Below are 27,835 nucleotides of genomic sequence, written 5' to 3' on the forward strand. Positions count from 1 at the left end.
ATACAAGACTGGTTTAAGCCTATGGGATTGCATGCTCATTTGCGTGGGAGGGGAATTAATTCTAGTGGGTGCAAAATCTAGATACCTTTACAGGTAAACTCAGGGGGAAAAAATTGAAATGGTTGTTAATGCTATGCACAGGATTGTGTGACAAATGCTTTGTGCTTCCCATGCTGTGAATGGGAGCCTCTGTGAGGCTGGTGGGAACTCGTCTCCATAGTCGTCGGGTTTCCAGGCAGCTCTCTCCACCTTTGGAATGATCAGCAGACCGCAGCATTGCAAACAGCACCAGCACAATGGATTCAGAGCAAACACTGCACACAACAAAAGTGCATAGTGTGGTACTGCAGGAGATCTGTGTGCAGGTTCACTACTGTCTTACTGGCAATGTAATTCAATATAGTTGCCCTTTGGTACAGAAACACTGCTAGCGGAGACATGAAGTGAAGTTTTATATAAGCACAGGCGTAATTCTAACAGCTGTGACTAACAGAGGAAGTTAGGAACAGGACCTGCCCCCCTTCCCCTCCCCCCTTACCTGCTCTGTGACGTGAGGATCCACTCCCAGCCAGCCCTCCAGGGAGCGACAACAGAGCTGTGGAAGCAAGGAAGTGGTAAAAACACGTCGATTTCACTGAGCAGAGCGGAGACAGACAGCTGCTTCAGGTAAGTACTGACCAAACCGTGTCTTCAGGGTGCTGTTGTTTTCACAGTGAAATCTTGCACGACGCGGTCTTGTGTAACTGTGTGTGGTAGGGTAGTTGAGCTGGTGCAGTTGTTTTCACAGTGTAATCTTGCACGACGCGGTCTTGTGTAACTGTGTGTGGTAGGGTAGTTGAGCTGGTGCAGTTGTTTTCACAGTGTAATCTTGCACGATGCGGTCTTGTGTAACTGTGTGTGGTAGGGTAGTTGAGCTGGTGCAGTTGTTTTCACAGTGTAATCTTGCACGACGCGGTCTTGTGTAACTGTGTGTGGTAGGGTAGTTGAGCTGGTGCAGTTGTTTTCACAGTGTAATCTTGCACGACGCGATCTTGTGTAACTGTGTGTGGTAGGGTAGTTGAGCTGGTGCAGTTGTTTTCACAGTGTAATCTTGCACGACGCGGTCTTGTGTAACTGTGTGTGGTAGGGTAGTTGAGCTGGTGCAGTTGTTTTCACAGTGTAATCTTGCACGACGCGGTCTTGTGTAACTGTGTGTGGTAGGGTAGTTGAGCTGGTGCAGTTGTTTTCACAGTGTAATCTTGCACGACGCGGTCTTGTGTAACTGTGTGTGGTAGGGTAGTTGAGCTGGTGCAGTTGTTTTCACAGTGTAATCTTGCACGACGCGGTCTTGTGTAACTGTGTGTGGTAGGGTAGTTGAGCTGGTGCAGTTGTTTTCACAGTGTAATCTTGCACGACGCGGTCTTGTGTAACTGTGTGTGGTAGGGTAGTTGAGCTGGTGCAGTTGTTTTCACAGTGTAATCTTGCATGACGCGGTCTTGTGTAACTGTGTGTGGTAGGGTAGTTGAGCTGGTGCAGTTGTTTTCACAGTGTAATCTTGCACGACGCGGTCTTGTGTAACTGTGTGTGGTAGGGTAGTTGAGCTGGTGCAGTTGTCACAATGAAGAGCTTGTTGTTGACCTTGTTGTTCTTTGTTGTTTGACACCAAATGGCTTTATAAACTCAGGTATGTTAGGGCGCAGCCAAGTCTTCAGAAGGAGGCCTGCTCACTCCGGGAATGAGAGCTGCTGTTTGGAAACGATTTTGGTTTGAACTGAAGCTATGCAGTTTGGAGCCGGGATCGCGCACTGTACTGAAGCCTGCCTAGTCATTGTTTACATGTTTTTGAACAGCTGAGTGCTGCTGAGCTCCTAAAACAAATGTCTGATTGCTTGTGTTTATAATAATGATGACGATGGATACATATTCAACTCAGAGCTCTTCTTTTTTCTTTCAGGTTTTAAACACAAACCATGACCCCTGGGCAAAAACCTGGACCTTTTTTCGCTGTAGTCGGATTGTATCTGCTGTTGTCATTGCCTCCCACCTCTCTATCTAACAGCAGTGTAAGTCTAACCTCCGCTCCCCCTCCTGCCACACAACAGAATGCTATGACGACCACATCCAACGGAACCATGCACGTTCCAGCCACAGCCCCATCTGCAGGTCCCCAGGTCAACACCAGCGAGTCTGGGGCTGCAACAACAGCGCTTGTTTCTACAGACAGCTCCACTTTAACTACTCTGTATCCTACTGCTAATGAATCTACAACCCCAGTGAATGAGACAGAGGGTACCACAGCGCCCCCTGTCACAACACCGCCCACTACTCACGCCATTCAGACCAGCGCTGGCACGATCCCCACCAGCCTGAAGCCAGACCAGAATGAATCTGTAACAAGCGGAGCCCCCAGTGTCACCGGGAGCCTCCCAGTGCAGCCCGCCTCCTTCTACACGACCCTCGTCAGCACTCACAACTTAGGTGAGGATCTGTGGAGCTGTGGACAAGGCGTGCTTGAATGTTTAAAATCTTAAAATGGGCTTGACAAAGTTAACCCTAACCGGAGCTGCATAGACCAATTATTCGAGTGTTTGGTTATTTGAGTGTTTGGTTATTTGAGTGTTTGGTTATTTGAGTGTTCGGCTGATTGGGCTAATTTACCAATCCAAGAGAAACGAGTGAAGACACAGCTGCTTGGGTTTGGCTGGATCACTGTTCTCCACAGTCTCAGAAAAGCAGCGCTCATCACAAACCCTTCACTTGTTTCTCTTGGAATGGTAAACTAGTCCAATCAACTCCAGTGACCTCACCTGACTGCCCGCACCTGGTTTCTGTGGAGAGCTCATCTGAATACTTGGCTAATCAGTTTGTGCTGCACTAACCCTACCCAAGACTTTGATAGCAGTGCAAGAACCAGGACCAGAAGGCCACAGTTGGAAGCTAAGTGGATCTGGAATTAGGAAAGCGGGCAGAAGGCACTTGGTTACACAGAGAGTGGGGAGGGGGTGGATTGGGTTACCTTTGTAGCCACGTTGTTGATTCTGAATCACTGGGATCCTATAAGACCAGACTTGTTTTGAGATTAGTCAGCTACTAGGAAGAGGACGAGCCCTGATGGGCTGAATGGCCTCCTCTCATCTTAATATTATATCTGTAGATACAAATTGCTGTAACCATAACTTGTTGCATCTTATTTCATATTATATTTTAGTAGTGTAATTTGCACTTACTGTAAATTGTAAAGTATTTAAATATTGATTTAGCATTGTAACCTGTAAGTCACCTTGGATAAAGGCGTCTGCCAAATAAATTAATTACAATGATAATCGTATAATACCACTGTCATGAAATGTAGAAATCTTTGGAAAACCTCATTTTCACCTCATTTCACTTTTTTGTAAGGTTAATGCATGCTTTTCTCTTGGTTTTTTCAAGGCAAGCGATTTGGACTCAACAATTCAGAAATGGCGATTACCATCTTCTTCAGCACTGTTCTCGGAGTGGCTGTCCTCGTGCTCGTCATGTACAGCCTGAACAAGTGCAAGAGGAAGAGCGCTCAGTATTCACACCGGCCTCTGTACAACACTGCAGACGAGACAGGTCAGTCTTTAACTGCACACTCTCCACTCCTCCGGGGCCAGTCTGGGGTTCTGTGCTCTTCTGTTGAGGACCACCCCGCTCTGTACACTGCTCCGAAGGGCAGGACAAACTGCCCCCTACACACACTGCGCCACCTAACTGTAATCAGGGAAGCAGAAAGCACATACATTTCTAGCGAACAGACGTTGGTGGGTGAACAGTCTAAGGACTGGCTGAATCTAAAGGGTTAAAGAGACTAGTATAAAGGTTACAAGACTGAGCAGTATATTCTAATTCATATCTGATAGCTCACCGCTCACCATTAGCATCCTTTTATTCAGAATGTTACTCAGAAGACTTTGAGCTAGTAGTATGTGGTTTGGACTCTTCACTGGGATTGTGTGCTTTGTTTATCATCTCCCTGAGGCAAGACAAGGCTAAGCTTGTACTTTTAGGATCTTCGGGAATACTTTTTACCTGTCGGTAAACGTGTTCAGGCATGAGTTTATAGAGAAGAGCTCCCTATTTCTAGTGTGTGTTTCTCCATCCGTGTGCTTTTCCCCCTGCTGTGTTAATAAGCTCCATTGTCATAGTCATTAGAAAATACAAAGCGCCAAGTCTTACAAAAAAATAACTTATGAATGGGAACATGTATGAATCTAAACAAGATGGAAAAATATTGTGTAATCTTTCTTCTGCACTGTGTACGTTTCACTAACTTTTGTAGGATGTTGCTGTTTTTTTTTTTTATAATGGAAGCAGTTGCCCAGAATTGGTTACAGGAGCAGATCAGGGTTCTGTTTTTGAGCAATCAGTAAACTTGCCATCAGTTGTTGTCTGTACAATGGGATTGCTAGCAACTTGTTTGTGCAAATGTTAGCGTATCTAGTTGCAATGTGTAGGTGGAGATCGAACTTTACCTGCTTGTTTGTCTTCACAGTGGACAGATACAGCGCCCCAGATGATACGCTGGTCATTTCAGGAGGCTTGTATGATGGCATCCGAATCTACAACCCAAACATGACTGTTGAGGAGGACGAAGAACTCCACCCAGAGCATCGGCCCTTTGGCTCCAGAGCCCCTCAGTTTCGGCTGGAATTTTTGCCAGAAGAACAGGGCAGGCCCCCCAGTATTGAAGGGTCTACCTTTGAAACATTTCAGGCTCCCCCTGAAGAGGTTTGATTCATTTCATTCTGCAACCACCACGAGACCCAAACAGGAAGGTGTAAGCTGACGTTTCGGTGGTACTGTACGTACTTATTGAACTGTCATGCTTAATCTTTTTTGTTTGTTTGTTTGTAGTCCGTTATTCAAGATATCGCAGAGGCCCATAATGAAAAAATAGGGAGGGGTGATGCTCAGGAAATATTGTTATGTCATCTTGTGTTTTTCAGAGGAACCTCTCCCGTGATGATGATTTCCACTTGATTTAGATTTTCAACTTCTCAAACAGGGCAACTTACACCATTGCTACTACAAACCGGAAAACACATTATGGGTAACTACGAGAAGGTCTCGATACACTTCAGCCAATTAAGACAGCCCTTACCTAACAACATGTGGAGATTTAGCTTGCAGGGTTCGAATTCCCTATGTACCCATGTGAATGTAGATGTTCTGCTTTTTGTTTTTCCAGGAATCACTATGGGCTGCTAAATATTTAGCATTTACATATATCTCAAGTTCATATTCCAGATGTCTATCTTTAATAGGCTTTGATAACTCTGTTATATTTTGTGTCCTGTTAAATTTAATTTGCACAAAAAAAAAAATGTAAACTGTCTTATTGAATAATTATTAATTAGCACTTCAGGTTAATAGACTGACACAAGTTACAGCAGCTGCACTTAAATGTGTAAAAACAAAATCATTTTGTAATTACTTAAAATAATTACTTAAAACTCTTCTTAACTAATGTATGTTGTTTATAATACTTAACCTTATATCTGATCACATCTGCAATTTTGCTTTTTTCCTAAAAAAAGTTATTATTTTTTGCTTCAAATCAACACCAAAAGGGAAAAAGGCACAAGTGTTGTATTTATTGTTTAGAATCTGATACTGTGCACATGCTAGAACCTTATTTACAGATTAGATCCTCAAACAAGGGAACTTCAGCACTTTTGGTAAATAGCTAGTAAATAAATAACTATTAATTAAGACCAGTAAAAGATTATCTTTCTTCCCTTTTATGATGATCTTATCTTTTTAATTGGCCATAAATGTGTGTGGTTTTCTTTCATTTAGATTTTAGTCCTATAAAGATTGAACAATCTGAAATTATTTTCTATTTGCAATGTTTTCTGTCCTTAGTTATTGTGTGTCTTCTAAAAAAAAGTCTAAATTGTTGACTTACAAACAGGTATGCAGGATTTCAAAGATGCTGAACAGAACTACTGAAGGTGCATACTGTAGAAAGTATACTGTAAATAATGACAAGATCAACCAGTTTCAGAAATGCAACATTACATTTTTTTAAACTAAAAGTACTTAACAGTGAATGGCTGTGTTATTGTTTTAAATTATAGATTTGGCCAGTTCATTCATTTATGAGGTGCACACAAATGAGAAACAAATCCTTAGCAAATTACAGAACTGCAAAAACAACACAACACTTTCTTCTTCAGGGTTATTTTAACAGACTTAATGGTAAACAACTTAAGCTGTTTATATAAAAAATACCCATTTCAATTGAACGTTAAGTTTTAAAGCCATTTTAAATGATTTTATGAACAATCTTAAACAGTATAACACAACAACATTCTCATACTATTGGTCATTTAAACATGCAATAAATGTCACTAATCAGTGACTGTTAATTTATTCAAAGAATTTTTCAGCTGCCTTCATTTTCCTCTTCCTTTCTGGATTTGTAACTGCTGTCCACCCTGCCTCACGCATCTTTTTAACAGCTGCTAGTTTCAAAGCCATACCAGGAGACTTTACTGCAAAATGCTCCTAAAATATCAAATGCAAGAGAATGGCATGACATGCAGGCAGTCAAGCATGCCAGCTGATACTCTAGATATAGCATTAAGCCTAAGAGTAAGTTTCATAATACTATAAAGAAAATGAAACAATACCGTTTTGCCAGTTTCACCACACAGGCGCAGAGCGTGAGGATCACTGTTATACAGGCTTTTAAATGCTTCAACCTCTGTGGAAACACTCTAAAATAAATAAAGATAAGATCTGTAAGCAAACGCCTGGCAATTTAAGATTCTGGAACAACAGTATCTAAAATATACAGATATATCTAGGGAAGTCAATGAAATTAAAAATACTTTGGTAAATGTGGATTCTTCAACAGAAAAGAGGTCTAGGTGGCCTCCTCCTAAATTAAATTATACACTGCTCCTTATAGAAGCAAAACTATATATATATATATATATATATATATATATATATATATATATATATATATATATATATATATATATATATATTGTAAGGTAGCAGGGAGGGGGTTAAAATCCTTCCCTGCTAAAACTTGTGAGAATGCACATTTGGGTCTAATTGTTTAATTGCTTAATTGTTTAGTAATCCCCTGCACCTGGTGGCAGTTGTAAATTAGAGCCAGGTGCAGGGTATTTAAGAGAGACAGGCAGTTTGCTTGGGGCTGCTGTGTGTAGGGAGGCAGAAGGTGTGGTCTGCTTCCAAGCAGTCAAGGTAAAGTGCTGTGTTAACCCTTGTGAGTTGTGTCTGGGTTACAGGTAAACAGCTTAGCTGTCCTGGTTCAGTTAGGTTCCAGACGGTATAGTTAGTGCTCCAGAGAAGGAGCTAGGTGTTTGTTTGTTTTGTTTAATTTATTTGATTGGTGTTTATTAAAAGTGCGCGTCAGAGCTTAAATCAATTCCATTTCTGTGTCCTGGGTCTACTTTGAAAGGGGCAACGAATGTGAAAAGTGAAAGGATCTTTCACAATATATATATATATATATATATATATATACCTTTACCAGCAAATCACTCTTCTCAGAGCTGTTAGACTGCATATCAAGATCCAGGGCAACTTTTCTCTTTTTCTTTAATGTTTCATCGACCATTGGGGTGAATATTCCTTTCTGCACTGACTGCCCAGCAGAAGGAGGCGGTGTCCGTATTGTGTAACTCTAAAAACAACACAATCTTAACGTGAATTTAAAAGAGACTATTCAGATATAAAACAGGTATGACCAGATCTCCTTCACAATGCTGCTGTAGTGCTACTGTACACCAAACTAAAACAGGTGTGTTAATAACAATGCAACCCTCACAAACAGCTTTAGGAAAGAAGACAAACGTACGTCAAATAAAGAGCCACAACACATAGCAGCAAATTCATAACAGAAAAGTGTTTCTGGAATGCATGTTCTGGATTGTCTCTTTTCACCTTTACATTCGGAGTAGCTTGCATTTTTCTGGCTGGGGTCCATACAGGTGTATGCATGGCAGGTTCAACCTTTTCTCCTTTCTTTGCAGGTTTCAGCAAAGCACTCCCCGCAGTTTTATTGCAAGGAGTAGTCTTTCTGCTTCCTAAACTAAAACTGCTCTTTTGGGGGTATGTGTCCTGCGTCTAAAATGTAACACAATTTTAGGATTAGAGGTTAGTAAAAAAAAATAAAAAATCATTTAAATTACTGAAAGTCAATCAGTATCCAGTATATTTAGTCGAAACTGCTGTATCCATAAATCTTGCCTTTCTCTCAGTCTCTTCCTCTGTAGACTGCAGGTTCTCCTGGAAGATTCTGACTTCTTGTTCCATAATATCCTACAAATTTGGAAGAAAAAAATGGTATTTTAATGATCTTACCCATCAACCTTAACTTTATATAAACACTGCTGGTGTGTTTTTCTACTCTTAATAGCACATCAACATTCCTCAAAGTCCCTATAGTATTTAGATAATTAAAATACACCCATCAGGAAGTCATATAGATTTATATAGTGATTTGTATTTTTCAATGAAATATATTGTACCCTCTTTTTCAGTTTTTCTTTCAAAAACTTGATATTTTCTTTCAATACTTTAGCTTCTTTTTCTATCTTTTCCTGCAATGAAAAGATAACGTATTACATAAAAATGAGTTGAGATTAACAACAATATGAAGTTAGCATCTAAAATCATAAAACTGGAGCATCAAATTGTATGCAAAATATATAGACTGACCTTTTCTTTTTTCACAGTTTGAAGTTGTTGTTTGAAATATGACAGTTCATTATTGATCCGGGACAATTCCTGTTCCTAAAAAAACAAATGTTGCTATTACATCTAAATACGATGTTAATGTATATCTATATATTATTTATATAATAGGAAATAACATTTATGAGCATTTTGACAATCGTTTACTGGAAGCAAACTAAACTGGCTACCACTTTCCTAAATGTGACGGGTAGTGAGTCAAAAAAACAAATGTTTGCTGTATTTTTAAGTGATAAAAAGATGTATATTTACACTATTCTTTGAGAAATGGGAATTTTCTGAGGAAACTGCATATTACACAGCAATGGGTACAGCCATAGACAATGTACTAAATATAATATTAGGGAGGAAAACTTTATCTGTCAAGAGAATACAAAAGCACAGTTTGTGAAATAATCAAAAGCGAGGCAGTTATTTCCGTGGGCATTTTCTGCAGTAATTATTCAGGTATTTCACTAAGGCGATGCTTGCTATCTTACCAGTGAAGTTCTATTTGCAATTTTTTCCATTTCTTTTTTCCTCTGCTGCTCCAGTTCAGCATCTTTTTCTTCCACCATCTTATCATACTGGTTCTGACATTTTACAAAAACACGAGTAAATACCACAGGTCATTAAAATGCCTCTCCCAAAAGCAATAGCTCTCGGTGCCTGTTTCGATCACCTATAATCACACGTTTTACCTTGTGCTTTTCCATTAAAGCAACCATTTCAGCTGTCTTGTGCTGACATTTGATTTCAGTTTCCTTCTGCTTCTTCACTGCTTCATCAGCTGTAAGCTTTAGCTTCTGTACCTGTGGAAGTTCCCAACGTTGACTTGTTTTTAATGTCATGATTTTATTTGCAAGAATCATTTTTTATTGTATTATTTGAGAAACTAACACCAAAATATACTGGCTATGTGCGCAATAGCACACTAATATATAGCGTAGTGTTTTCAGAAAATGTGTGGCTATAAAAATCAACAATAATAGAAAATACCTCCTCATAAAGTTCTGCTTCAGAAACCGTTTTGGCTTCAAAATCCTTCTGAAGATTCTTCATTTCATCATCATGCTGTCTTTGCACATTTTCACGCTCCATTTTTAATTCATTTACCTTCAGCAAAAAATACAACAGAGTAATAATAATAATCTCACTAAATATGAGAGCCTCTGGGGGACGGGCAGCACAGCAGGACAGTTCAGTCGCCTTTCCTGTTTTTCACCTTGCGTGGCATTTGATTTTACCTCAGGTATGCAATTAGTTTGATTTCCTCAATTTAGCCCTGATAGGGCATTAGTCCACATAGCAGAGACTGGGATACTGGGGGTTCTGTCTTCCCTAGCAGCATTGCACATTATACCAGAACATACATTTAAATGGGTGGCATAATAAGTTTGTATAAAAAGTGAAAAGCAGCTGAGCTGGAGATATAACTGCTTGAAAACACTTCTTCATTGGTACATACCTCAGCTTCAAATTGACTGCACGCTTTGCTGTCTGTTGCCATTTTTCTTTTTAAATTCTTAATCTAGTAAAAGAAACAGATGTAGTTAATTCAATGAGAGTATACTTATATTGAGATAATCATGGTGGCCTACAGACAGTATTTGTGTTCTCCTTGATGTTTATAATGAATATGGAATATATACCTCTTGCTGCAGCTCTTCGTGAGATTTGCTCTTATTTTCCATTTGCTTTTTCAGATTGTTTAGCTAAAAAGATAAGCAGCAGTTTTACTATCTCAGACAGCACAATTATTTTACAAAAGGCTTGTGTTTTGGTTATTTAAAGCAGTATAGATTTCAAACCCTGGTGTCTTTTAACGTTGACTCCTTTAAGCTTATTGTTTCACAATAAAACCACTGTAAACCTCCTAGGGGTTACAAACGATATTATTTCAAATAGATTAATAGGTTGTAAATGTTGCTGTGAATCTTGTGTCCATAATTTTACACACTCAATAAGATATACAGGAATACATAGAAATGTTAATGTAGGCATCAACATGAAGTCTTTTACCTTTGTCTCCACTGTCTTGAGCTGCCTGTCCTTTTCAGCAAGTTCATTGTGCAAACTTTTATTCTGTGATAATAATACACAAATAAAATAAAGATTGACTCTAGGAATACACATGATAAGGTCTCTGTCACTGAAGTCATTTCCCATTAAGCAGCACTGAATGTGACATTAATAAATCAAGCAGAACAGTATTTTATTATATTTCATTACTGAGCTATCCATGCTCCTCTTTGTTTCCAGGCTATTACTAAAAAGAAAAAAATCGAGATTGTTAAAATGTGACCCTACATCTTACATTTCCAATGTGGCATTAAAGTACCTTCCAGAGACCTCAGAGCTTGGTTATGTAGGATTGTACTGTCCTTAAAGCACCACAAGGAGAACTTCTTTCCCCCAGTGGGAGAATGCAATCTCAGGTATTGTTGTCTAATACTCATCTAGTCTTACATTTTCTTCATGCTCTTCTAGTTTGTTTTCTGTGTCCACACCATTCTGTTCAATGTTTTCCTTTAACGATTCAATTTCCTCTCTGACAATAAGCAAAACAATAGATTTATTTCATCACTGAGCATCCCCTATTCTAAACTGACAGTACTATGCATAATACAGTACTGTTGCTAGAAGTCAAACAAAAACTTGCCTGAGTTTGTTGTTTTCTTCTTCTAGCTTCTCAATTTCCTTCCTAGCCTTTCCTTCATTTTGCTTACTGGCCTGAATTTCAGAATAAATTCAAAGGTACTTTTAATGTATGGTTAATTGAAATAAGTATACTAATCAGGGAGAACTTGGCAAAATGTGTAACCTGTCTGCCAAGCTGAGCTGTTTCCATTGTGTGGTGTCAAGTGGTAATATATTGGTTACAGCTGCTAGACTTGTTTTATGATAAATATATGGGGCTCAATGTTTAGCAAAGGAATTACATACACGTTTTCTGCAACATACTCCAATGACCATAAACTTTTGAAATGACTTTCAATTTAGCACAGCCTGAGTTAAATTTGCATACCTTTAGCTGTTTTTCAAGGTTTTTGACCTCAACAACTATATTCTTTTTCTCCTGTGAAAGTTGTTCTTGATCAAGTAGAAGCTTGCTAAAACTTGAAGTTAACTCTTCATAGCTTTTCCTGTTGTGAAAGAAAGGATTGGCCATGTAGCCAGATATTTAAGCATTCATGCGCTTATTGTGGAGACCCAAGTAAGGTTTATGAAAGGAAATATTACAATTAAACTGTTTAGCACCTATTTTTTCTAATAATCAAAGTTAATCAGGATAACTTACTCTTTTTGTGCGAGGATCATCTTTAAATTATCTACTTCTTCCAAAGAGACTCCCTCCTTTCCAAGAGCAGCAGATAACTGTTCTTGAATCTCACATATTTCAGACTAAAGAAGAAAATCACTTTGTTAAGCATTGAAACAAAAAAGTGATCAAATTTAAAATGTACAATGATAATAATTATTAAGACAACTGAAGTTTACTTGATGCAAGTATGGAAACAAACCTCTTTATTTTGAACAACATGCTTTAACCCTTCCTGATCTTTCTGCAGCTGTTCTATATTCTTCTCAAGGTTGCCATTTACCTCTGAAAGAAGCTCAGCTGCTTCCTGAAGTAAAAAGAAAGACACAGTGAAACCGACTGTACTGTAGATAAGGGATGGTTTGTTATTAGTGGTTAAAGAATATAGAGCTATACTGCTTTTTGCACATGCCAATGAATCATGACTAAAGTGTTATGAAATGTCTGTGCAGCACAGTTGCAGTATATTGTAAAACACGTTTTAAAAACAGATAGGTGTCCAGACCTTTAGTTCACACAGGGCTGTGTTTTTGACCTCCAGTTCAGTTATCAGGTTCCCAGCCTTTTTCTCTTCATTTTTAAACTTTTCCTCTAAAGCAGTTATGGACTGTCTAGCCATTCCCTATGAAGGGACACACAATATACAAATATGTATCTTAGAACATTCTCTCATGCTATAACAATCAACATATACTCCACTTGAAAAAAATAAACATATATCACAGCTAGATTAACTTAAAATGGAATCATTACATAAATAATTGAAATCCAAGGAAATTCTCTGACAAAAAATCACAGTTTATAACAGAATAAATATATGGAGCATTACCAATTTGTCTGTAAGCTGTTTGATTTCCTTTTCTTTCTCTTTTTTGTGTTCTTCTATCGCTCCTAAAACACACAAGTAAACATAAGGCAACAGAAGTATAGCCATTGCACAGATAAATGTAGAAACTTCAGAAAATAAATGTTTCTGATTACCTAATTCACAAGTTTTTTTATTTGCTTCCACTAAAATGTTGTTTAAATTCTCTTCGAGTTCTTCTGACCTGTACAAACAATACTATTGAGAATAATAGGAAAACAGAGCATGTTTTGTTTAATTTAAAGCATAATGAAAATAAAACATGGTATGTAACATCCTGTCCATCAATATGAAGGATATCCAGGGATCTAATAAATCGCTGTCATACGCCAGGACTTGGAAGGTTGAAAACAAAACTGTATTGTATAGAACTCATAAACACGCGAGAAGCATTCATTCTGAAAAACAAGCCTACTGACAAAAAAGTTTGTGACAAAATCTTCATTTCCAAGTGTGCCATTTTTACCTCAGTTTCTTCATTGTAAGAGATGTCTCTAAAGTCTGAACTGTATCCTGCAGCTTCTTAATCGCTGCTGCCTGACATTCTTTCGTTTTATTAAGCTCTTCTGTGGCTGCGTCTTTCTCCACAATTACTTGCCCAAGTGCCTGTTCTTTAGTTTCTAACATTGTCTCGAGAACTTGCTGACGTTTCTAAATAGAGGTAAGAATTCAGCATTACCAGCAAACTCTGTATATGATCTTGTGTCCAACAAACAACAGACAACATCCACTGAACCCTCACATGTTGACTCTAGTTTTAAAAGATGTTCTCACAAACCTGGGTTTTTTTAAGGGAGCTTTCTGCTTTTTCCAGGTTATCTAAAAGCACCTCTTGTTTTCTATGTGACTCTTGTAGATCTTTATATTGTTTTCCTGACAATGAAAAATAAGTTTAATTATTGTTCTGGAATCCTGACAATTAAAAATAAGTTTAATTATTGTTCTGGAATTCCGATTCTCAGACCTTATGGACAACCTTTCTACCATAAAAACACATATTGACAAGTTAAACATGCCTAACTTAATATTAAAACAATCCAACTGAATATTTACTTGCTGCTTCTTCTAGCTGCTCATATTTCTGCTTTGTTTCTTGAAAATGAAGCCATATTTGCTGAAGTTCATTATCTTTTTCATCATACTTCTGCTGAAGCTGCGACACCTGTAAACAAATGACATTATTTTAAATATCTGAAACAAACGTTATGCGTTTTAAAGTGGCAGTATTCTGCATGCTCATGTTTATTCAGGGTTGTGGATTATGACTGTGGCTATAAACATGTATGTCCCTGCTATTTATTTTTTCTTCAGGGTTTTCAGTAAAGTAATACATGGAAATATCTACTGTACCTTAATAAATGCATATTGAGGGCTTTCACAGATCTTTACAGCACATACAATGTCAGCCTTTAATATAGGTTTGCTTATTTGCACAATGCTGTACACCAGTTGCCAATCATGCAAGCAAACCCGTTTAGAAAAGAACCACATTTGTGGAGATTTCTAGGGGTTATGGAAAAGGGTCATAAAGCCATTTTAGGGACAAACCTGTTCTTGTTTCTTCCTCAGTTCTGCGTGACATTCCCTTATGAGTTCCTCACTCTGCTGTTTACTCTCTTTTACTTAAAAATTAAAAATAAAAATTAAAAATGAAGGAGTCATATTGTTTCAATGAAATCTATTCCTCTCCACACATATCCTCCCAGGATGCTCCAGTACTACATATAGAAAAACTGTTTAACTAATTAAAGTGATCATTAAGAACTGAAAAACAGTGGTTGTTTATCCGTTATAAGTTTGTTACATTTTCCACACACAGTAATAATGATCTAATCAGTTTAAAACTCACATTTAATCTTCATCTCCTTTCTTTCATTTTCAGCTTGGATTTGAAGGCCATCAAATGCCAGTACCATCCTCTGGGAAAAAAAAAATCAAAGATATATCATTTACAAACACAGTACAATTAAACTGTTATTATGAGTTGTTTTATTCTCAAGAAGAGGGTTTTTTTTACCTGGATGTCCTTGTTATTCTGAATAAGCAGGTCATGTGTTTCTTCTCTCTCTGATTCATCTAAAATTCAAACAACAATGTTATTTAAAAGTATAAAGGTATAGATTGAAATACTGATCATTGGTTTAGTTCTTAATTGAAAATATGCATATTATTACTGGTCTAACAATTTCATAAAAACAGTGCAGTTATTACTTTAATGAGCACTCCAAGAGTATGTTAAAGTAGTACTGTAAGGTTTTAAAGGATTTTCCCAAATTAGATTTTATATTTACTTACATAAATTAATTTTCTCTCCTGATCTTTCAAAAGTTTCCTTTAGCAGATTACACAAATGTCTGGTGGCCAAATTTCTGTAAAGAACAGGGATAACACCATTCAGCATTAGATTTACAATATACAGTATTTGCAAACATTTGCAGATTCAATCTTTTCTGCCACAGCATTACATGGCATCTGCTGTTAATATTAATACATTACAACCTCAGAAATCACATACTTGTTGTTCATATTTTTATTTTCATTCATCTCTTCTTCCAATTTCATGCTCAGACTCTCGTTTCCAAACTAAAAAAGGAAAAGATAAAAGCATGTTTTCTTAAATAGCAGTACTTTGACAAATATATAAATAGATAATTCTCTGGTGAATAAAACAAAAAATAAAAAATAAAATGTGATTGACCTGTAACTCCTGAATGGCTTTGCGCTGGTTTTCAATAGTTCTTTTATTTTCCTGTAATTTCTTATCCTTCTGTATAACTTCAGCATCCATGGCCACTTTCCATCTCTTTATATTCTCAGCTTCTTCATAAAGCTTGGAATAAAGCTGACTGGCTTTTTCAGTGCACTGTGAACAAATAAATCAACAGAACACAATTCTGCCCACCACCTTCAGAAGAGGTGTTGATTTTCTTATTAGTTCAAAAATAAAGGATGACTGCTATAACAATATATTCCAGAATATTTTATTCATGTGTACAATTATCTGCATTTTTTAAGAAAAGTATTGTTCTAGCTAAATTTAACGCTAAAGAGGACAGCATAAGTAGTGGTCTGTGATATGGGGTGAACACAAATACTTAAATACTGAATATCTTCATTACAAGATATGTATAAAATACAAATCTGCATTTCCAAATTACCACTTCTTCTGGCACTGTTGGTATCTTCTTTAAAACAGGGTCTGGGGAGAAAAATAACACTAGTTATATATAGGCACATTATGGGCAGGTTTCTGAAGAAGGTTTTTTAAAGGTAAGCTGTGCGTGGGGGTCACCTAGCTTGTGCAACGTGCTTCATTCTCGTGTATATTTACCTGGACTGGCTGGTTTTGAATACTTGGAGGTGTTTGTCTTTGTTAATGGCAGGCTTGAGTCATTACTATCAAAGTGCTTCCCAAAAGCCTGCACAAAAAAACATACAAATAAAAACACAAATACTTTAAGCCAGCAATAATAACAACAATAATTACTGCACGTGACCACTGGTTTCCATTCACACTGACATTACTGGGACACAGACTGCTCTTAGATAAAGTGAATGAAATTACACAGGGCCACCCCTCTGAGTACCTGGGTTAATCCTCCAGTCTCCGTCATTTCTTGAGGTTTTACAGCAAACACCGGGCCAAGACTGATCCGTGGAGGTAAAAACAATTTAAATGGTCTCTCCTTCTCCATCGTGCAGCTTGTGTACTGAGCCTGGAAATAATGCACTGCTAGAAAAACACAATGTTAAACAATGTGGAAACCATGAACACAAATTCCTGTGATTTAAATGACATTAAACTCCAGAACATGGAGGAGATTATCAGTTTATAAGAATAAACAAGTCAATATGCATGCTTATTTATTATTATTATTATTATTATTTATTTATTTATTTATTTTATCTATTCATCATCTTTCATGAGCAAATACAAATAACAAACGCTTCCCTTACATTTAAAATGGTACAATACAATATTTTACAGGTAAACTCTGAAAAATGTCTCGATTTATTTCACTATATTTAATGACCTCTGTACTGCAGAGTGCTTTAAAAGCCTTGTTGTATTTAAGGTAAATTAACGAGACAAAGGGTGTCCCTGAATCACGCTGTTGTTATTGTTATTATTATTATTATTATTATTATTATTATTATTAGTATTAGTATCACGGTCTGATAACCTTGAAGCTCAACAGTCCACACAGAGAACGTTCGCGTTTGAATTCAGCCCCGTGCGCGCTCCAGGTGAGCTGCAGGGTCGCGTGCCAGCAGGCTGCACCTTTGCAGGTTTTTTTTCACGCAACACGCCTTTGCATTTCCCATAGGAGCTTCATGCAGAATATACACCCCGCTGAGAACTGCGTCTCACCGGGAAACCTGTGGGTAAGCTGTATGAAAACCCCGCAAGACGACTGAGGCTTGCACGAGTGTAGACAAACGCATAACAGGGTAACAGCGTTAGAACAGCACAGTGAAGAGGTTTATAACGAGCATGTGTGTTCCTGGACCAGTTTAACAGCTCTGTAACCAGCACCCAGTACCTCTGTATTAAGCCCAATATTGGGTACTAAGTACTGTATATTTAGTATTTTTTATCGTGTTTGTTGATTACATGATTTAATATTCCATATATATATATATATATATATATATATATATATATATATATATATATATATATATATATATATATATATGGAAATAGGTATACGCCTGATACAGTTCTGTGTAAAGTTCTGATTGCACCGCAGGCTTTCACATTATATTACGGGTACAACTTTGCACGATGACAAAGGGCACTGTTAGCGGACTGTTACTGTTAGTTACAAACTTTCCAGCAGGTGTAGCTATGCAAAAGAACCACTAGGTGTCACTGCAGCATTGTTTTTATCGGCTGAACACAGGAGGCGGGCTGGGTGGAAGGTGACAGGATAGTAAATGTTGGAATTCGCTTGTAATTCGTAAATAAATGATTTTTTTTTTTTTAATCTGAAGAATGATGACGTTCTGTTTGTTTTGCAGTTGGGGTGGCCAATTCTTTTCACAAACGTATATACTTTAAATAATAAAACATCCTATAAGTGCAGAACTTCAGCTGTAGCTTTGCCAGTTTAATATTTGATGTAAATGTACACCCATAAAAAAAAAAAAAAAACTGCCTTTTTTCTACGATTTTTCCAGACTGTTTTCTTTTTAACAGAGTTATTTTGCATGTGTGTTCTAATTTTAACCACACACACCCACACACACACACGATACGCACACACACACACACACACACACACGCAAAAGCTACAATGGCCCTATTGTCCAAATTAATATGGAAAATGTGTGCTCATTTTGGTTTGGCCTTTAATAACATCCTGAACATTTGTTATAGCAATGTTGTCAATTATAAGGCTGAGTATTCCTTCAAAGGAAATTGAACCAGGTTCAAAAACACATACAAGCAAACATACAATACAGGTTTTACAGAGAGATCGGTTTCACATCCAAAGTTCTCACAGCCAGAAAAGCTTTACATTATGTATTTAGTTGTATTGTTTTGCTCCTCGTGTACTATGGGATGTATTTGTATGGTCATTGTTCAGTTTCCTGTGTGTTTCCCGTAGTTCCCAGGGTTAACTAAGGGCTCTGCAATTGCATCCAGTCAGTACAGTCTACCACGGCACTGTGCGTTCAAAGCAAGGCGAGGTGGTAAGCATTGCATTGCTTAACATGCGCCATTGCAACACTGCACAGAAACCTTCTAATCTTTGCCTGCTTTGTTTGCCAAAGTGATACCAGCTGAATAACGACTGGGTTTGACTTTCCACACTAAGAGATTGCACCCTGGAGTTTTATTAAGAGAGTTTACCTGCATGGCCCTTCGCTGTTTGATCACCTTGCTGTGCTTTTACCAGGGTACCCCACAGGGAACTTTTGAAACTCATCCCACTGCAAGCTTGGCTGTAGAGAGAAGCCCCACTTTCAGTGAAGTGCTCTGATAACGCGTGTAAATCGCAGAGCCTGACAAAGTGAGCCACTGAGGGAGAGACAATTTAAACCCTGCCAGCTGGAAATACTGTGCTGGATCCTCCCCAGCGGCGTGCTTAACCACTTCATATTTCCTGAGCAACACGCCTTCCGGTTTCTTCACTATCTAGAGGAACTATTGTTCTCCTTTAACCCTGAGTCACTGCAGCTTTCTCGTTCGCGCACAGTAGCTGCCCAACACCCAAAATCAGACAGCGTGGATTTAAGAGATTAAGGACAAACAGAACGCCTATTGTGTTGCACAGTAAACATTACATTGCAATTAGAAACCCTCTCAAGAGCAGCTGGAGCTAATCAACTGAACGAGGACACAAAGAACACCAACAGCTCTCCACAATTCCAATGATTTATTAGAAGGATTCCTGAGTTCTGGAATTAGTAAAAGAACAGTTGACATTGAATGTGTTCTTGTAGAATGGAATGAGAATTTGTGCTCACGAGAAGCACAGTATAATATAATCCATACATTCAGACCCTTTACTAATAGAAAACACAGTAGCAGAACCTGTTTCTAATACAGATGCAACTGTGTCCAAATTCACACTTAGGTATGGGTGGACTCGGTTCCTTTCTCCTTCAGCAGCTGTGTAATGTAATAGGACAAAACACCTGATTTTAGTTTTTAAAATTCAGAAATCGTTTTCTGGGGTTGCACCTACAGACGGTGGAGGACAATCTGTATATAAAAAACATGAAGGCACAAGGCATTGGGATGTTTGCGATGTTTGGCATTCGTATAGATGTGATTGTGACTGGTGAGTGAGCAGGGCTTCCTTCCCTGGGGAATGCATTTCACAGTACAGCCCTGTACATGCTCTCTGTGCGAAAGAGAGTAAACACCTGCTTTCTCCTTCTTCTGGCAAGCTTTGGTGACGCCAGTCCTTCAGAAAAATGAGGTCCTACTGGAAGTGACTCTGCAGCAGCAGCAGTTGTTGATGATGCATAGTTCACCCCCAAGTCTCTGTAAGTCACTTTGGATAAAAGTGTCTGCTAAATGACTGAAGAAGAAGAAGAAGAAGAAGAAGTCTGGCACTCACACAACTAAAGATGTGAAGCAAGTGGTTTTCTAATGAGCAATCTCTGTACTTTGCACAGAATTACACCTTCCTGATGTCCTTATACAAATAAACTGATCACTATGTGAAAATGCACAGTATGCAGGTTACAAAAAGACGTGGCTACCTTGCCAGATTAATTGCATCATGTGGAAAAAAGGGTGTAACCAAAAATAGCTACATGGAAGATATTTTCAGCTATGCTTTACTCTGTTTGGTCCAAATGCTTATGCTTCGAATGATAAGCCATTCTTTCTGGCTCTCCGTTACAACTATTTTTATGCAAGACACTGCAGAATGAATCTTTGTGTCAATATCCTTGCTCTCAAATTGTCCGTTCTCAAATCGCCCCAGTTTTACGTAGCTGGAACATTCCACCTTCTCTTTAATCTGTGCTGGGTCTTCTCCCAGTTCGACCTCTCCAGCATGAAGCACATCCGACTGCCTCTCCTCTGTGCCGCTTTGAATTCGGAGTCTCGTCAACTCCACGGGTTTGGCAAACACGATGGTGAAGTAATCCCCCACCGATGGAGACTTGCCCCAGAAATATTCATCCACGTTGCTGTAGGCTTTGTTGGGATTGTAGTTCTCAAACGTGCTGATGTTGGTGTAGATAGTAGCTGGAGGGTTGTCTGGGAGATCAAGGGAATCCTCTTCAAAGTCGTCGTCTTTAAGCTTGTTGGCCGTGCCCAGGAAAGAGGAGTAAAACCCATTGTGCTGAAACAAAGATGGTTTGAAACGAATGACGTCCTTCTGGGCGAGCAAGACCCGGAAATGAACCAGGAGCCAGTCGCAAGGCATCTCCTGGTAAAACATCAACAGGAACTGGGCCAGTCTGGGAAGATCGCTGGACTGATAAAGCTTTCCGATGTACCCCAGCTTGGAAAACTCCAGGGTCACCCAGTAGGATCCCTCCCTGGAGGTCAGGACTTTCTTAATGGCGGTGAAAAAGGATTTGGAGCAGTGGATGTCATCCTCCAGCATCAGATAGTAATGTGACAGGTTGGCGCAGAAGTTGAGCAGGAAGGCGTAGTCAACGTTCTGTTTGGAGCGGAACTGCACACGGTTCGGAGCGTCATTGAAGTTCTGCTTGAGCCCCTGCAGGGGGGGGTAGTGCTCCTGGGGTGCGTGGATGACTATGAGGTGTCCCAACAGCACATGGTGGGAGAACTTCCTGGAGATGTCCTTCACCACCTTGCTGTTCCAGGCCTGGTCGAAGTCGGCCAGATGAACGACCACCACCATCTCCTTTAGCTCTTCGTTGGACGACTGCTGAAAAATGGACTTGAGCGTCTCCAGGAGGTAATTCCCTCGCTTCCTCTTGATCGAAGACAGCCCTACCGCCAGGTATTCTGAAAAGAAGAACCAGAAGAATTCAGTTTCTGTGTGCAACAGCTACAGGCGTTCCAAAGCAAGATTCAGTTTTCTATCTTTCAAAAACAAACAAGTATGTGATCTCCGTCAGTGGTCAGCAGAGCCACAGAACAGGCACGTAAACAACAACCTGTTTCAGCTGCCTGCATTTCACTGCAACAGCAAAGCCATATAATTGTACAATATTTTGGGTCGCTTACTCTTTTTGTGGTTGGGAAAGCCAGCTAAGTGACCGTAGGAGATGTTAATGGGTGGCAAGGAGTTCCAGAGATCCCTGAAGTTCTGCCCGTTCCTCTCGGAGTAAATCTGTTGCATGGCCACCTCTCTGGCCCATCTCCTGCTCTCCTCCTGTAATGAAACATTTCAGCAGAGGATGAGAGCCCTGTCGAGCAGGGCAGAGGAGCGCCCCCATCCCGGGGGTTCATCCTATGTGCAATACAAGAAAAGTGCTTCTCCAACGCCCAGTTTAATTACACAGCACCTGATTCCCAGCATCGCTTTCTGGATGGCTGTTGGCAAGACCATCGCTGGTTATGGATAATAATTTAGCTTCATTACTCACAGCGGCAAAGCTGTCTTCCTCAGTCCTCAGACTGACAAGGAGGAGGAGGAGGAGGAAGAGAGACAGGGAGCCCAAAGTCATCAGAAATCTCTTCCAATAGCATCTCATTGCAGCGACGCCTCAGGAACACAGTTTAACCCGTCTGAAACGAAACCACACAGCCAATCCAACCCTCAGGACAATATTCAACGCCAGTTATCATGCAGAGGGCAGGTTTCACAGACCCGTTTCCTGGTGTTACCTTTGGTAAGGTAGCCCAGGATTAGTGCTAATCGGAGTCTGTGAAACCAGCCGGGGGGGGGGGGTTCAAATTGACATTTATCAAAGCCCTCAAATAAGCAGATGCTTATCAACTTAAAAAAATATTCAAAACAAAAAGAAAATTGGCGACCTTCACGACATGAAAATACGAAACTCCTAACATTTTCACTGGCACTGCGAGACAGTCCATTCATTTAAACGAAGCATGTCTTGAAAATTATTTGAAACATGCGCTCTTGCTATTGCGCTCAGCGCTTCATCAGCGTCATTGCATTTTAATGAGAGGAGACTGACGGTGGTGCATGATACCTGATAAACTGAGGCACTGGAATTGGTTCCATCCCAACTGGGGAGTTCCATCAATCAACAACACCCAGAGAGAGAGAACACCCTCCAAGCAAGCCATCAGTACTGCGGAGCGTGAGGGAACTCCCAGAACATGAACACAGACACACTCTTTCACTGATGAACCTTGTTTTGTTTTGTTTGTTTTTTTGCATTATTGTAAATATATGTAAATAAAATCTGTGCTTGGAAGTGGCGTGTTGACCACAGTCTCCAGTCTCTTTCCTATCTGCCTGCAGATCCCTCCTGCCCCTATTACAGTACTAATTACAAAAACACAATAACGTTATAAATATACACCTTGCAATGTAATATTTACAAGGTCTCTCAAATGTAAACACGTTCTCAGCACACCCGCATGACTGGTTATGCAAAGCAGAGATTTTACAGATTAACAATTGTAACAATGTGTTTTCAAACACATGCATGCACGTTGCACACTGTAAATATTACACAGAAAATGAAACTTATCAAACACTCCAAACACACACAGAGATTATACACAGTAAATATTATATAGAAAATATATAGCTATATAGAAAATAAAATTTACTGCAACAAAACTCTTCAGAGACAACTCAAAAACAAATCCGGGGAGGGTCTTTAGGGACCATTTGCAACGGTTTCCTCCAGTCTGTGAATCGCACGCGTTTCCTTGTTTTCAGTAACTTCTAGTTTGCTTTGTAACGAGGTGTGGTGCAGATGAGATGTTGCTGTGGATGCAAACCCCGCGTGTCCAATGTAATAAAAAAACACTGTGGCAACGGGACAGGGGGAGGGGGGTGTAAACTCACTGCGGCTTTCTTTTGTAGTTTAAGAATGCACATTTTTTTTAATTACATTGCTCTGATAGACCATTGTTCTCTTCTCTCTAAAACCCCACCAAAGCCGGAGTCGTCAGTCGGCCTCTCTGAATAGCTGAACCCTGATCCAGGTCATTAACCCTTGAATGTTCAGGTGCGCTCTTTGCAGTCTGCTAACATGGCGGCAGTGCCGCTGCTTTCAGAAAGAAGTCGTTAGTTCACCTGTACTGGCTGGATTGCCTGCAGCTCCAGAGCGCAGACTCGTAAACAGCGATCATGAGGACAGGTGCAACAAGGCTTGCTATGCTGCCTGCGGCGCCTTACCTTTTAATGAGCTGCCAAAAACACTATTATCAGCGTTAATATGATAGCCGAGGGACAGGAAGAGAGTGCAGCAGCACAGATACAATGTGTTCATCAACGCCTCCAAGAACAATTACCATCGAAAAGTAAAAACACACATTATATATTTACCATCGTCTATTTTAATGAATGTTTCCAAGGGAAACAGTTTGATATCTGATGATATATATTGTAACATGAATCAACTTTGGGTAGGCAGTCGTCAGTTTGTGAATTATAATAATGTAACTGAAATTGACTGCGCATGCGATTTACTGCCTGAGCAATGCCATCCATTACCAATGCAAACTAATACGCACCATGCTATCAACCGAACAACGCGAGCTCGCTCCTGAGAGTTACATTATTATTAATATTATTATTATTATTATTATTATTATTAATAAAATCCCGGATAGGCTGCGCCCCGTACACCGCACACTCCCTTCAATATGGTCACATTCATTTCAAATAGTAAGACAGTACTATAAGTGACTAACTACACAGATCTCGGGCAAGTTGAAAAAGTCTCTCCCAGTAGAAAACATTTTTAAAAACCAAAAACTAAAACCCCGTACCTGCAGATTCAGAGTGCGTGGTCGGTCATTTCTGGTTCCTTGTTCGTATTGAACGGCGTCTGGTTAAAGCAGCTGTATTGGGGTGTCTTTCCAATGGGGTTTGATCAGATCCCGCTGGTTAAAGCAGCTGTATTGGGGTGTATTTCCCGCTGGTTATGCTCGCAGGTGGGTGGTTGGTTTCAGTGAGCTCATGTGAAGGTGCTGTCAGGTCCGCGCATTGCACCGGTCTTGTAAATACCTGATGGCGTTTAGTCTTCGCTGCTGCTGTAACTTTTGAGTATTGAAGCACGTGATCGAGCTGTAGCAGTCTTGCCGGAATACAGCCGCTGTATTGCTTTTTAAAGAGACACGGCGCTAAATGAAGAGGCTGGCTTTCACTGGTCAGGAAGTACTGAAGGGCTTTCAAATGCACATCATATTTAGATACGCATACAGAATTCAGAATGCACACATACAGACAGACAGACAGACACACAGAGAGAAAGACACACAGACCGACAGAGAGACAGACGCACAGACACACAGACATAGACACAAAGAGACACACACAGACAGACCAACAGACAGACAGAAAGACTGACAGGTCCATTTTACAGAACTTCTCTTGAATGGGCTGGATCTGTGGGTGTCTGTATGAAGAGGGGGTGCAAAGCTTCCTCTGCTTTTCAAACTCAATCATGAGTCATTATCGTTTTAATCACACTTTATTAATTCAGAAATACATGTAAGAAATGAAAGCCTCATTTTTATATATAAGTGCAAAAGAGCGAGAGAGAGAGAGAGAGAGAGAGAGAGAGAGAGAGAGAGAGAGGAGACCGCGGGGGCTCTTCACTGGACTGATCTCTTGCGGTTAGCAACCTTTATTTGCTTTGCAGCCCGGCAGGCAATGGAGACCTCAGGTGAAATGAATACTAAAAGTCGTAATTGGAGAGCAAACACCGGTCATCTGTTTACTGTTTCAGGGTATTTGCACAGCACGCCTGCGAGAAGAGAAACACGGGGTTTGTGCAGAAATGTCACGGATCATAACGTAATGTAACCTAATAAGGGTTGATATTGCGTGACATTGTGCTCAACACTTTATTACACCAGATTCACTGTGTTACTGGGGACTGTAAAGCCTCTGCTCTCTGCTCTAATTGGGATTGGGGTGGATCGGATAATCACATTGTTTTTATAACTGAATTACAGCTGAGATGAGTCTTGTAAATGAACGGTTTCACATGCTAGCATTGACACGGAGTTCAGTGTGTTAAAAGGCCTGTTTAATCAGATCAGATAGTGGTCTGCAGCTTGACTCGGGTTTCGTTTCACAATCAGTTCGTCTATAAAGATTTGATTTAGAAGCCACTGGGACACAAATTAAACGTGTTGCTGTTTTGCTTCGATTGGTTTCACAGCAGTACATTTCAAACTAACCGCAGGTCGCCTTCAAGTGAATTCAAGCTTTCAAGTTAGCTTGCTTTCATGGAGGCCCTACGACACGCTACAGACAGAAAGAAACCAGCCGCTTCCAGCAAAGACTGCAGAGCCCTGCCGCAGCCAGGCTACAGGTGGAAGATGGTGGAAGGGTAGTCCGGGTCCAGGGGCTTGCAGCTCTTGCAGGGGTAGATGGCCTTCTTGACACAGTCCACCAGCTCCTTGCGGAACTTGGACTGCGTGCAAGCGTAGAGGTACATGTTGAAGGAAGCGTTGGTGAGGTCCAGCATGGTCCCGATGTCAGCCGCCACGTTAATGGGGATGGTGTAATCGGTGCGGTCGATCTCGTAGTGCGCGCTGCGGAGGATGATCTGGGTGACAAACCTGGTGATGGACAGCAAGGCGAAGGTCATGGACACGGTGATGAGAAGAACCACCGACTTCCTCTTCTGGCTCTGGAAGTGGCTGGGAGCCTGGCGGCGCACCCCGGCCGCGGCGTGGACCTTGTTGCTGAGAACGATCTGCCGGAGAGTCAACCCATTCAGGGTGAAGATCACCACGAAGGGGACGATGTAAACCAAGGCGGTCTGAAACCACACCAGCCCGCGCACGTAGAAACCAGGCAGGTGCGGATCGTAGATGCAGACAGGAGTCCCAGGGTGAGCGCTCCTGTTGAAGTAGGACTTGTTGGACCAGAAGTACGGGACAGCACACAGGTGGCTACAGGAGCACACCAGGGTGATGGTGATGACGGCACATTTCGGGGTGCAGAACCTGGCTTTCAGGCTGCAGTTGTTGATGGCAATGAAGCGCTCCGCTGTGAAGGTGACCACCAGCCAGGTGGAGGCGTTGTAGGCTCCGTAGTTGAAGATGTCCCTCAGGCTGCACCAGGGGTCCTTGCTCCAGAAGGGCTCCTCAACGTGGAACTTCAGCACCATCTCCATGACGACTATGAGAATGAGGACCAGCGTGTCCGCCACTGAGATCGCCATCAGATAGTAGGTGCTGGACTTTGACAGCATGCAGTTCCGCCTCCAGAAGATCAGGAAGGTCACGATGTTGGCTGGAATAAAATGAAGCACATTGACGATGGTAAGCACTCCGGTACAGTGTGCCGGGACCTGCGTGCGCGCTTCTCCGCTTTACAGCGCTTTTCAATCAAGCTCCTGGAAGCAGTTACTCGAGGGCAGTGGATCCCAGTCCTCGTCCTGGAGACCCCTGTGTCTGCTGGTTTTCATTTACGCGGAGCATCTCAGTTGCTTCCCTAAACCCTTAATTGAACTGATAATTTGCTTAATTAGACCTTTTTAAATTGTTCTCAGCTTTCAAGTCACTTACCCGATTTTACAGTTAACGTGAAAACTGTTTAAGAGCTGAAAACAATTAAAAAGGCCTAATTAATGAAATGATCAGTACAAGTAAGGGTTTAGTTAAGTAAGCGAGAGCTCAGCTGGAAAAGCAGAAGACACCGGGGTCCCGAGGACCGGGGTCGAGAAGCACCGCTCTGTGTAATAATAGCGTCAAACACGTGTGTTAACGTTAAGAGACCTCGTTTAAAACACATCGCTTTTAAAAACGTGTGTTTGAAGAACAACCCGTGCTATTGAGCGTTTATTTTGTTTTTACTGCCTTTATGCGAGAGAAAAAAATGCCATAAAATTCCAGATGAGGCAAAACTTTTGGCTTTTAAGTTTGTAATTTTCACATCAACGCGTACTGCCCAGCAATCACTGGAAGGACGTGGATAAATATTGGACAGATAAATCACCTGATGTACATTTTAAGCTAATCTGCTCTTCCAAAAAACGTCTTTCCAGCTTCATCTAGAAAGCAGTTAAACCGCATCTGTTTCCATACCACCGTTGCTGTGCCACAAAAGGAAAGCGACACCGCTGTGGTACCTGGTGCCCCAGGTGAGCTTTTAGGAAGAGCAGCCCCCCAGACCAGATCGCAAGCTAGAAGCGCCCACGCACCTGAAGAAGGACGTGGGACGGCCGGTACTCACAGGGTATCCCGACGATGGCGAGGAAGGGGTAGAACGCTCTCTGAAGAGGAAGCATCCAGTGCTCCTGTCCGCTCATCTCTGCCCCTGGCTCTGCACCCCTCCGCCCCGCTCCGGGCTCCTTTTTACTGCTTTATGTTGATCATTCTC

At 40.5% G+C, this 27,835-nt stretch overlaps 4 protein-coding genes and 1 long non-coding RNA gene across 10 annotated transcripts; 1 reads left to right on the forward strand and 4 right to left on the reverse strand.

The window, feature by feature from the left end:
* The first annotated feature begins 561 nt into the window (after nucleotides 1-561).
* On the forward strand, nucleotides 562-14,991 carry LOC121299733 (nuclear pore complex protein DDB_G0274915-like). 2 transcript variants are annotated; one of them, XM_041227717.1, is made up of 5 exons: nucleotides 562-666; nucleotides 1,934-2,457; nucleotides 3,412-3,576; nucleotides 4,496-4,731; nucleotides 14,788-14,991. In XM_041227717.1, the coding sequence occupies exons 2-5, from the start codon at nucleotides 1,950-1,952 to the stop codon at nucleotides 14,974-14,976; spliced, it is 1,098 nt and encodes a 365-aa protein (XP_041083651.1). In that variant the 5' UTR covers nucleotides 562-666; nucleotides 1,934-1,949; the 3' UTR covers nucleotides 14,977-14,991. The 2 variants fall into 2 exon arrangements, with proteins under 2 accessions (XP_041083651.1, XP_041083652.1); XM_041227718.1 differs by lacking the exon at nucleotides 14,788-14,991 and having other exon boundaries at nucleotides 4,496-5,036.
* On the reverse strand, nucleotides 7,443-12,342 carry LOC121299740 (synaptonemal complex protein 1-like). Of its 4 annotated transcripts, XR_005947466.1 has the most exons (9): nucleotides 12,243-12,342; nucleotides 10,741-12,123; nucleotides 10,371-10,433; nucleotides 10,187-10,249; nucleotides 9,718-9,834; nucleotides 9,420-9,530; nucleotides 9,219-9,311; nucleotides 8,514-8,778; nucleotides 7,443-8,304 (listed from the first exon to the last, which is right to left on the reverse strand). XR_005947466.1 is itself a non-coding variant. In XM_041227732.1 (8 exons), exons 3-8 carry the CDS (start codon nucleotides 10,885-10,887, stop codon nucleotides 9,210-9,212), a joined length of 603 nt encoding a protein of 200 aa, XP_041083666.1. In that variant the 5' UTR covers nucleotides 10,888-11,864; nucleotides 12,020-12,123; nucleotides 12,243-12,342; the 3' UTR covers nucleotides 8,788-9,209. The 4 variants fall into 4 exon arrangements, 1 of the variants encoding a protein (XP_041083666.1); XR_005947467.1 differs by having other exon boundaries at nucleotides 9,219-9,834; nucleotides 10,371-11,451; nucleotides 11,747-11,864; nucleotides 12,020-12,123; XR_005947468.1 differs by having other exon boundaries at nucleotides 7,443-7,666; nucleotides 7,927-8,304; nucleotides 9,219-9,834; nucleotides 10,371-11,864; nucleotides 12,020-12,123.
* Nucleotides 12,445-16,093, reverse strand: LOC121299750. 2 transcript variants are annotated; one of them, XR_005947469.1, is made up of 11 exons: nucleotides 15,604-16,093; nucleotides 15,421-15,488; nucleotides 15,201-15,274; nucleotides 14,923-14,981; nucleotides 14,755-14,824; nucleotides 14,454-14,527; nucleotides 13,684-14,067; nucleotides 13,372-13,556; nucleotides 13,022-13,089; nucleotides 12,870-12,931; nucleotides 12,445-12,662 (listed from the first exon to the last, which is right to left on the reverse strand). It is a non-coding gene; the product is annotated as an uncharacterized LOC121299750 (long non-coding RNA). The 2 variants fall into 2 exon arrangements; XR_005947470.1 differs by having other exon boundaries at nucleotides 13,372-14,527.
* Nucleotides 16,094-19,902: 3,809 nt separating this feature from the next.
* LOC121299730 (alpha-1,3-mannosyl-glycoprotein 4-beta-N-acetylglucosaminyltransferase C-like) lies at nucleotides 19,903-24,593 on the reverse strand. Its single transcript, XM_041227714.1, has 4 exons — nucleotides 24,265-24,593; nucleotides 21,936-22,077; nucleotides 21,574-21,721; nucleotides 19,903-21,351 (listed from the first exon to the last, which is right to left on the reverse strand). Exons 2-4 carry the CDS (start codon nucleotides 22,041-22,043, stop codon nucleotides 20,198-20,200), a joined length of 1,410 nt encoding a protein of 469 aa, XP_041083648.1. The 5' UTR covers nucleotides 22,044-22,077; nucleotides 24,265-24,593; the 3' UTR covers nucleotides 19,903-20,197.
* Nucleotides 24,594-25,811: 1,218 nt separating this feature from the next.
* LOC121300185 (probable G-protein coupled receptor 139) lies at nucleotides 25,812-27,764 on the reverse strand. Its single transcript, XM_041228680.1, has 2 exons — nucleotides 27,689-27,764; nucleotides 25,812-26,746 (listed from the first exon to the last, which is right to left on the reverse strand). Exons 1-2 carry the CDS (start codon nucleotides 27,762-27,764, stop codon nucleotides 25,812-25,814), a joined length of 1,011 nt encoding a protein of 336 aa, XP_041084614.1.
* Nucleotides 27,765-27,835: the final 71 nt, after the last annotated feature.

This window comes from Polyodon spathula, chromosome 25 (assembly GCF_017654505.1).
Source record: "Polyodon spathula isolate WHYD16114869_AA chromosome 25, ASM1765450v1, whole genome shotgun sequence".
NCBI classification, from domain to species: domain Eukaryota; kingdom Metazoa; phylum Chordata; class Actinopteri; order Acipenseriformes; family Polyodontidae; genus Polyodon; species Polyodon spathula.

Coding starts and splice junctions, on each gene's coding strand:
- LOC121299733 (XM_041227717.1), top strand. CDS start 1,950: ATGACCCCTGGGCAAAAACCTGGACCTTTTTTCGCTGTAGTCGGATTG. Junction 3,577..4,495: donor CAACACTGCAGACGAGACAG/GTCAGTCTTTAA, acceptor TTGTCTTCACAG/TGGACAGATACAGCGCCCCA. Junction 4,732..14,787: donor TTCAGGCTCCCCCTGAAGAG/GTTTGATTCATT, acceptor TTTCATTTTCAG/CTTGGATTTGAAGGCCATCA.
- LOC121299740 (XM_041227732.1), bottom strand. CDS start 10,887: ATGGGAAATGACTTCAGTGACAGAGACCTTATCATGTGTATTCCTAGA. Junction 10,434..10,740: donor TCAAGACAGTGGAGACAAAG/GTAAAAGACTTC, acceptor TTATCTTTTTAG/CTAAACAATCTGAAAAAGCA. Junction 9,531..9,717: donor AAGCAGAACTTTATGAGGAG/GTATTTTCTATT, acceptor GAACTTCCACAG/GTACAGAAGCTAAAGCTTAC.
- LOC121299730 (XM_041227714.1), bottom strand. CDS start 22,043: ATGAGATGCTATTGGAAGAGATTTCTGATGACTTTGGGCTCCCTGTCT. Junction 21,722..21,935: donor AGGAAGACAGCTTTGCCGCT/GTGAGTAATGAA, acceptor GTTTCATTACAG/GAGGAGAGCAGGAGATGGGC. Junction 21,352..21,573: donor CTTTCCCAACCACAAAAAGA/GTAAGCGACCCA, acceptor TCTTCTTTTCAG/AATACCTGGCGGTAGGGCTG.
- LOC121300185 (XM_041228680.1), bottom strand. CDS start 27,764: ATGAGCGGACAGGAGCACTGGATGCTTCCTCTTCAGAGAGCGTTCTAC. Junction 26,747..27,688: donor CGCCATCGTCGGGATACCCT/GTGAGTACCGGC, acceptor ATTTTATTCCAG/CCAACATCGTGACCTTCCTG.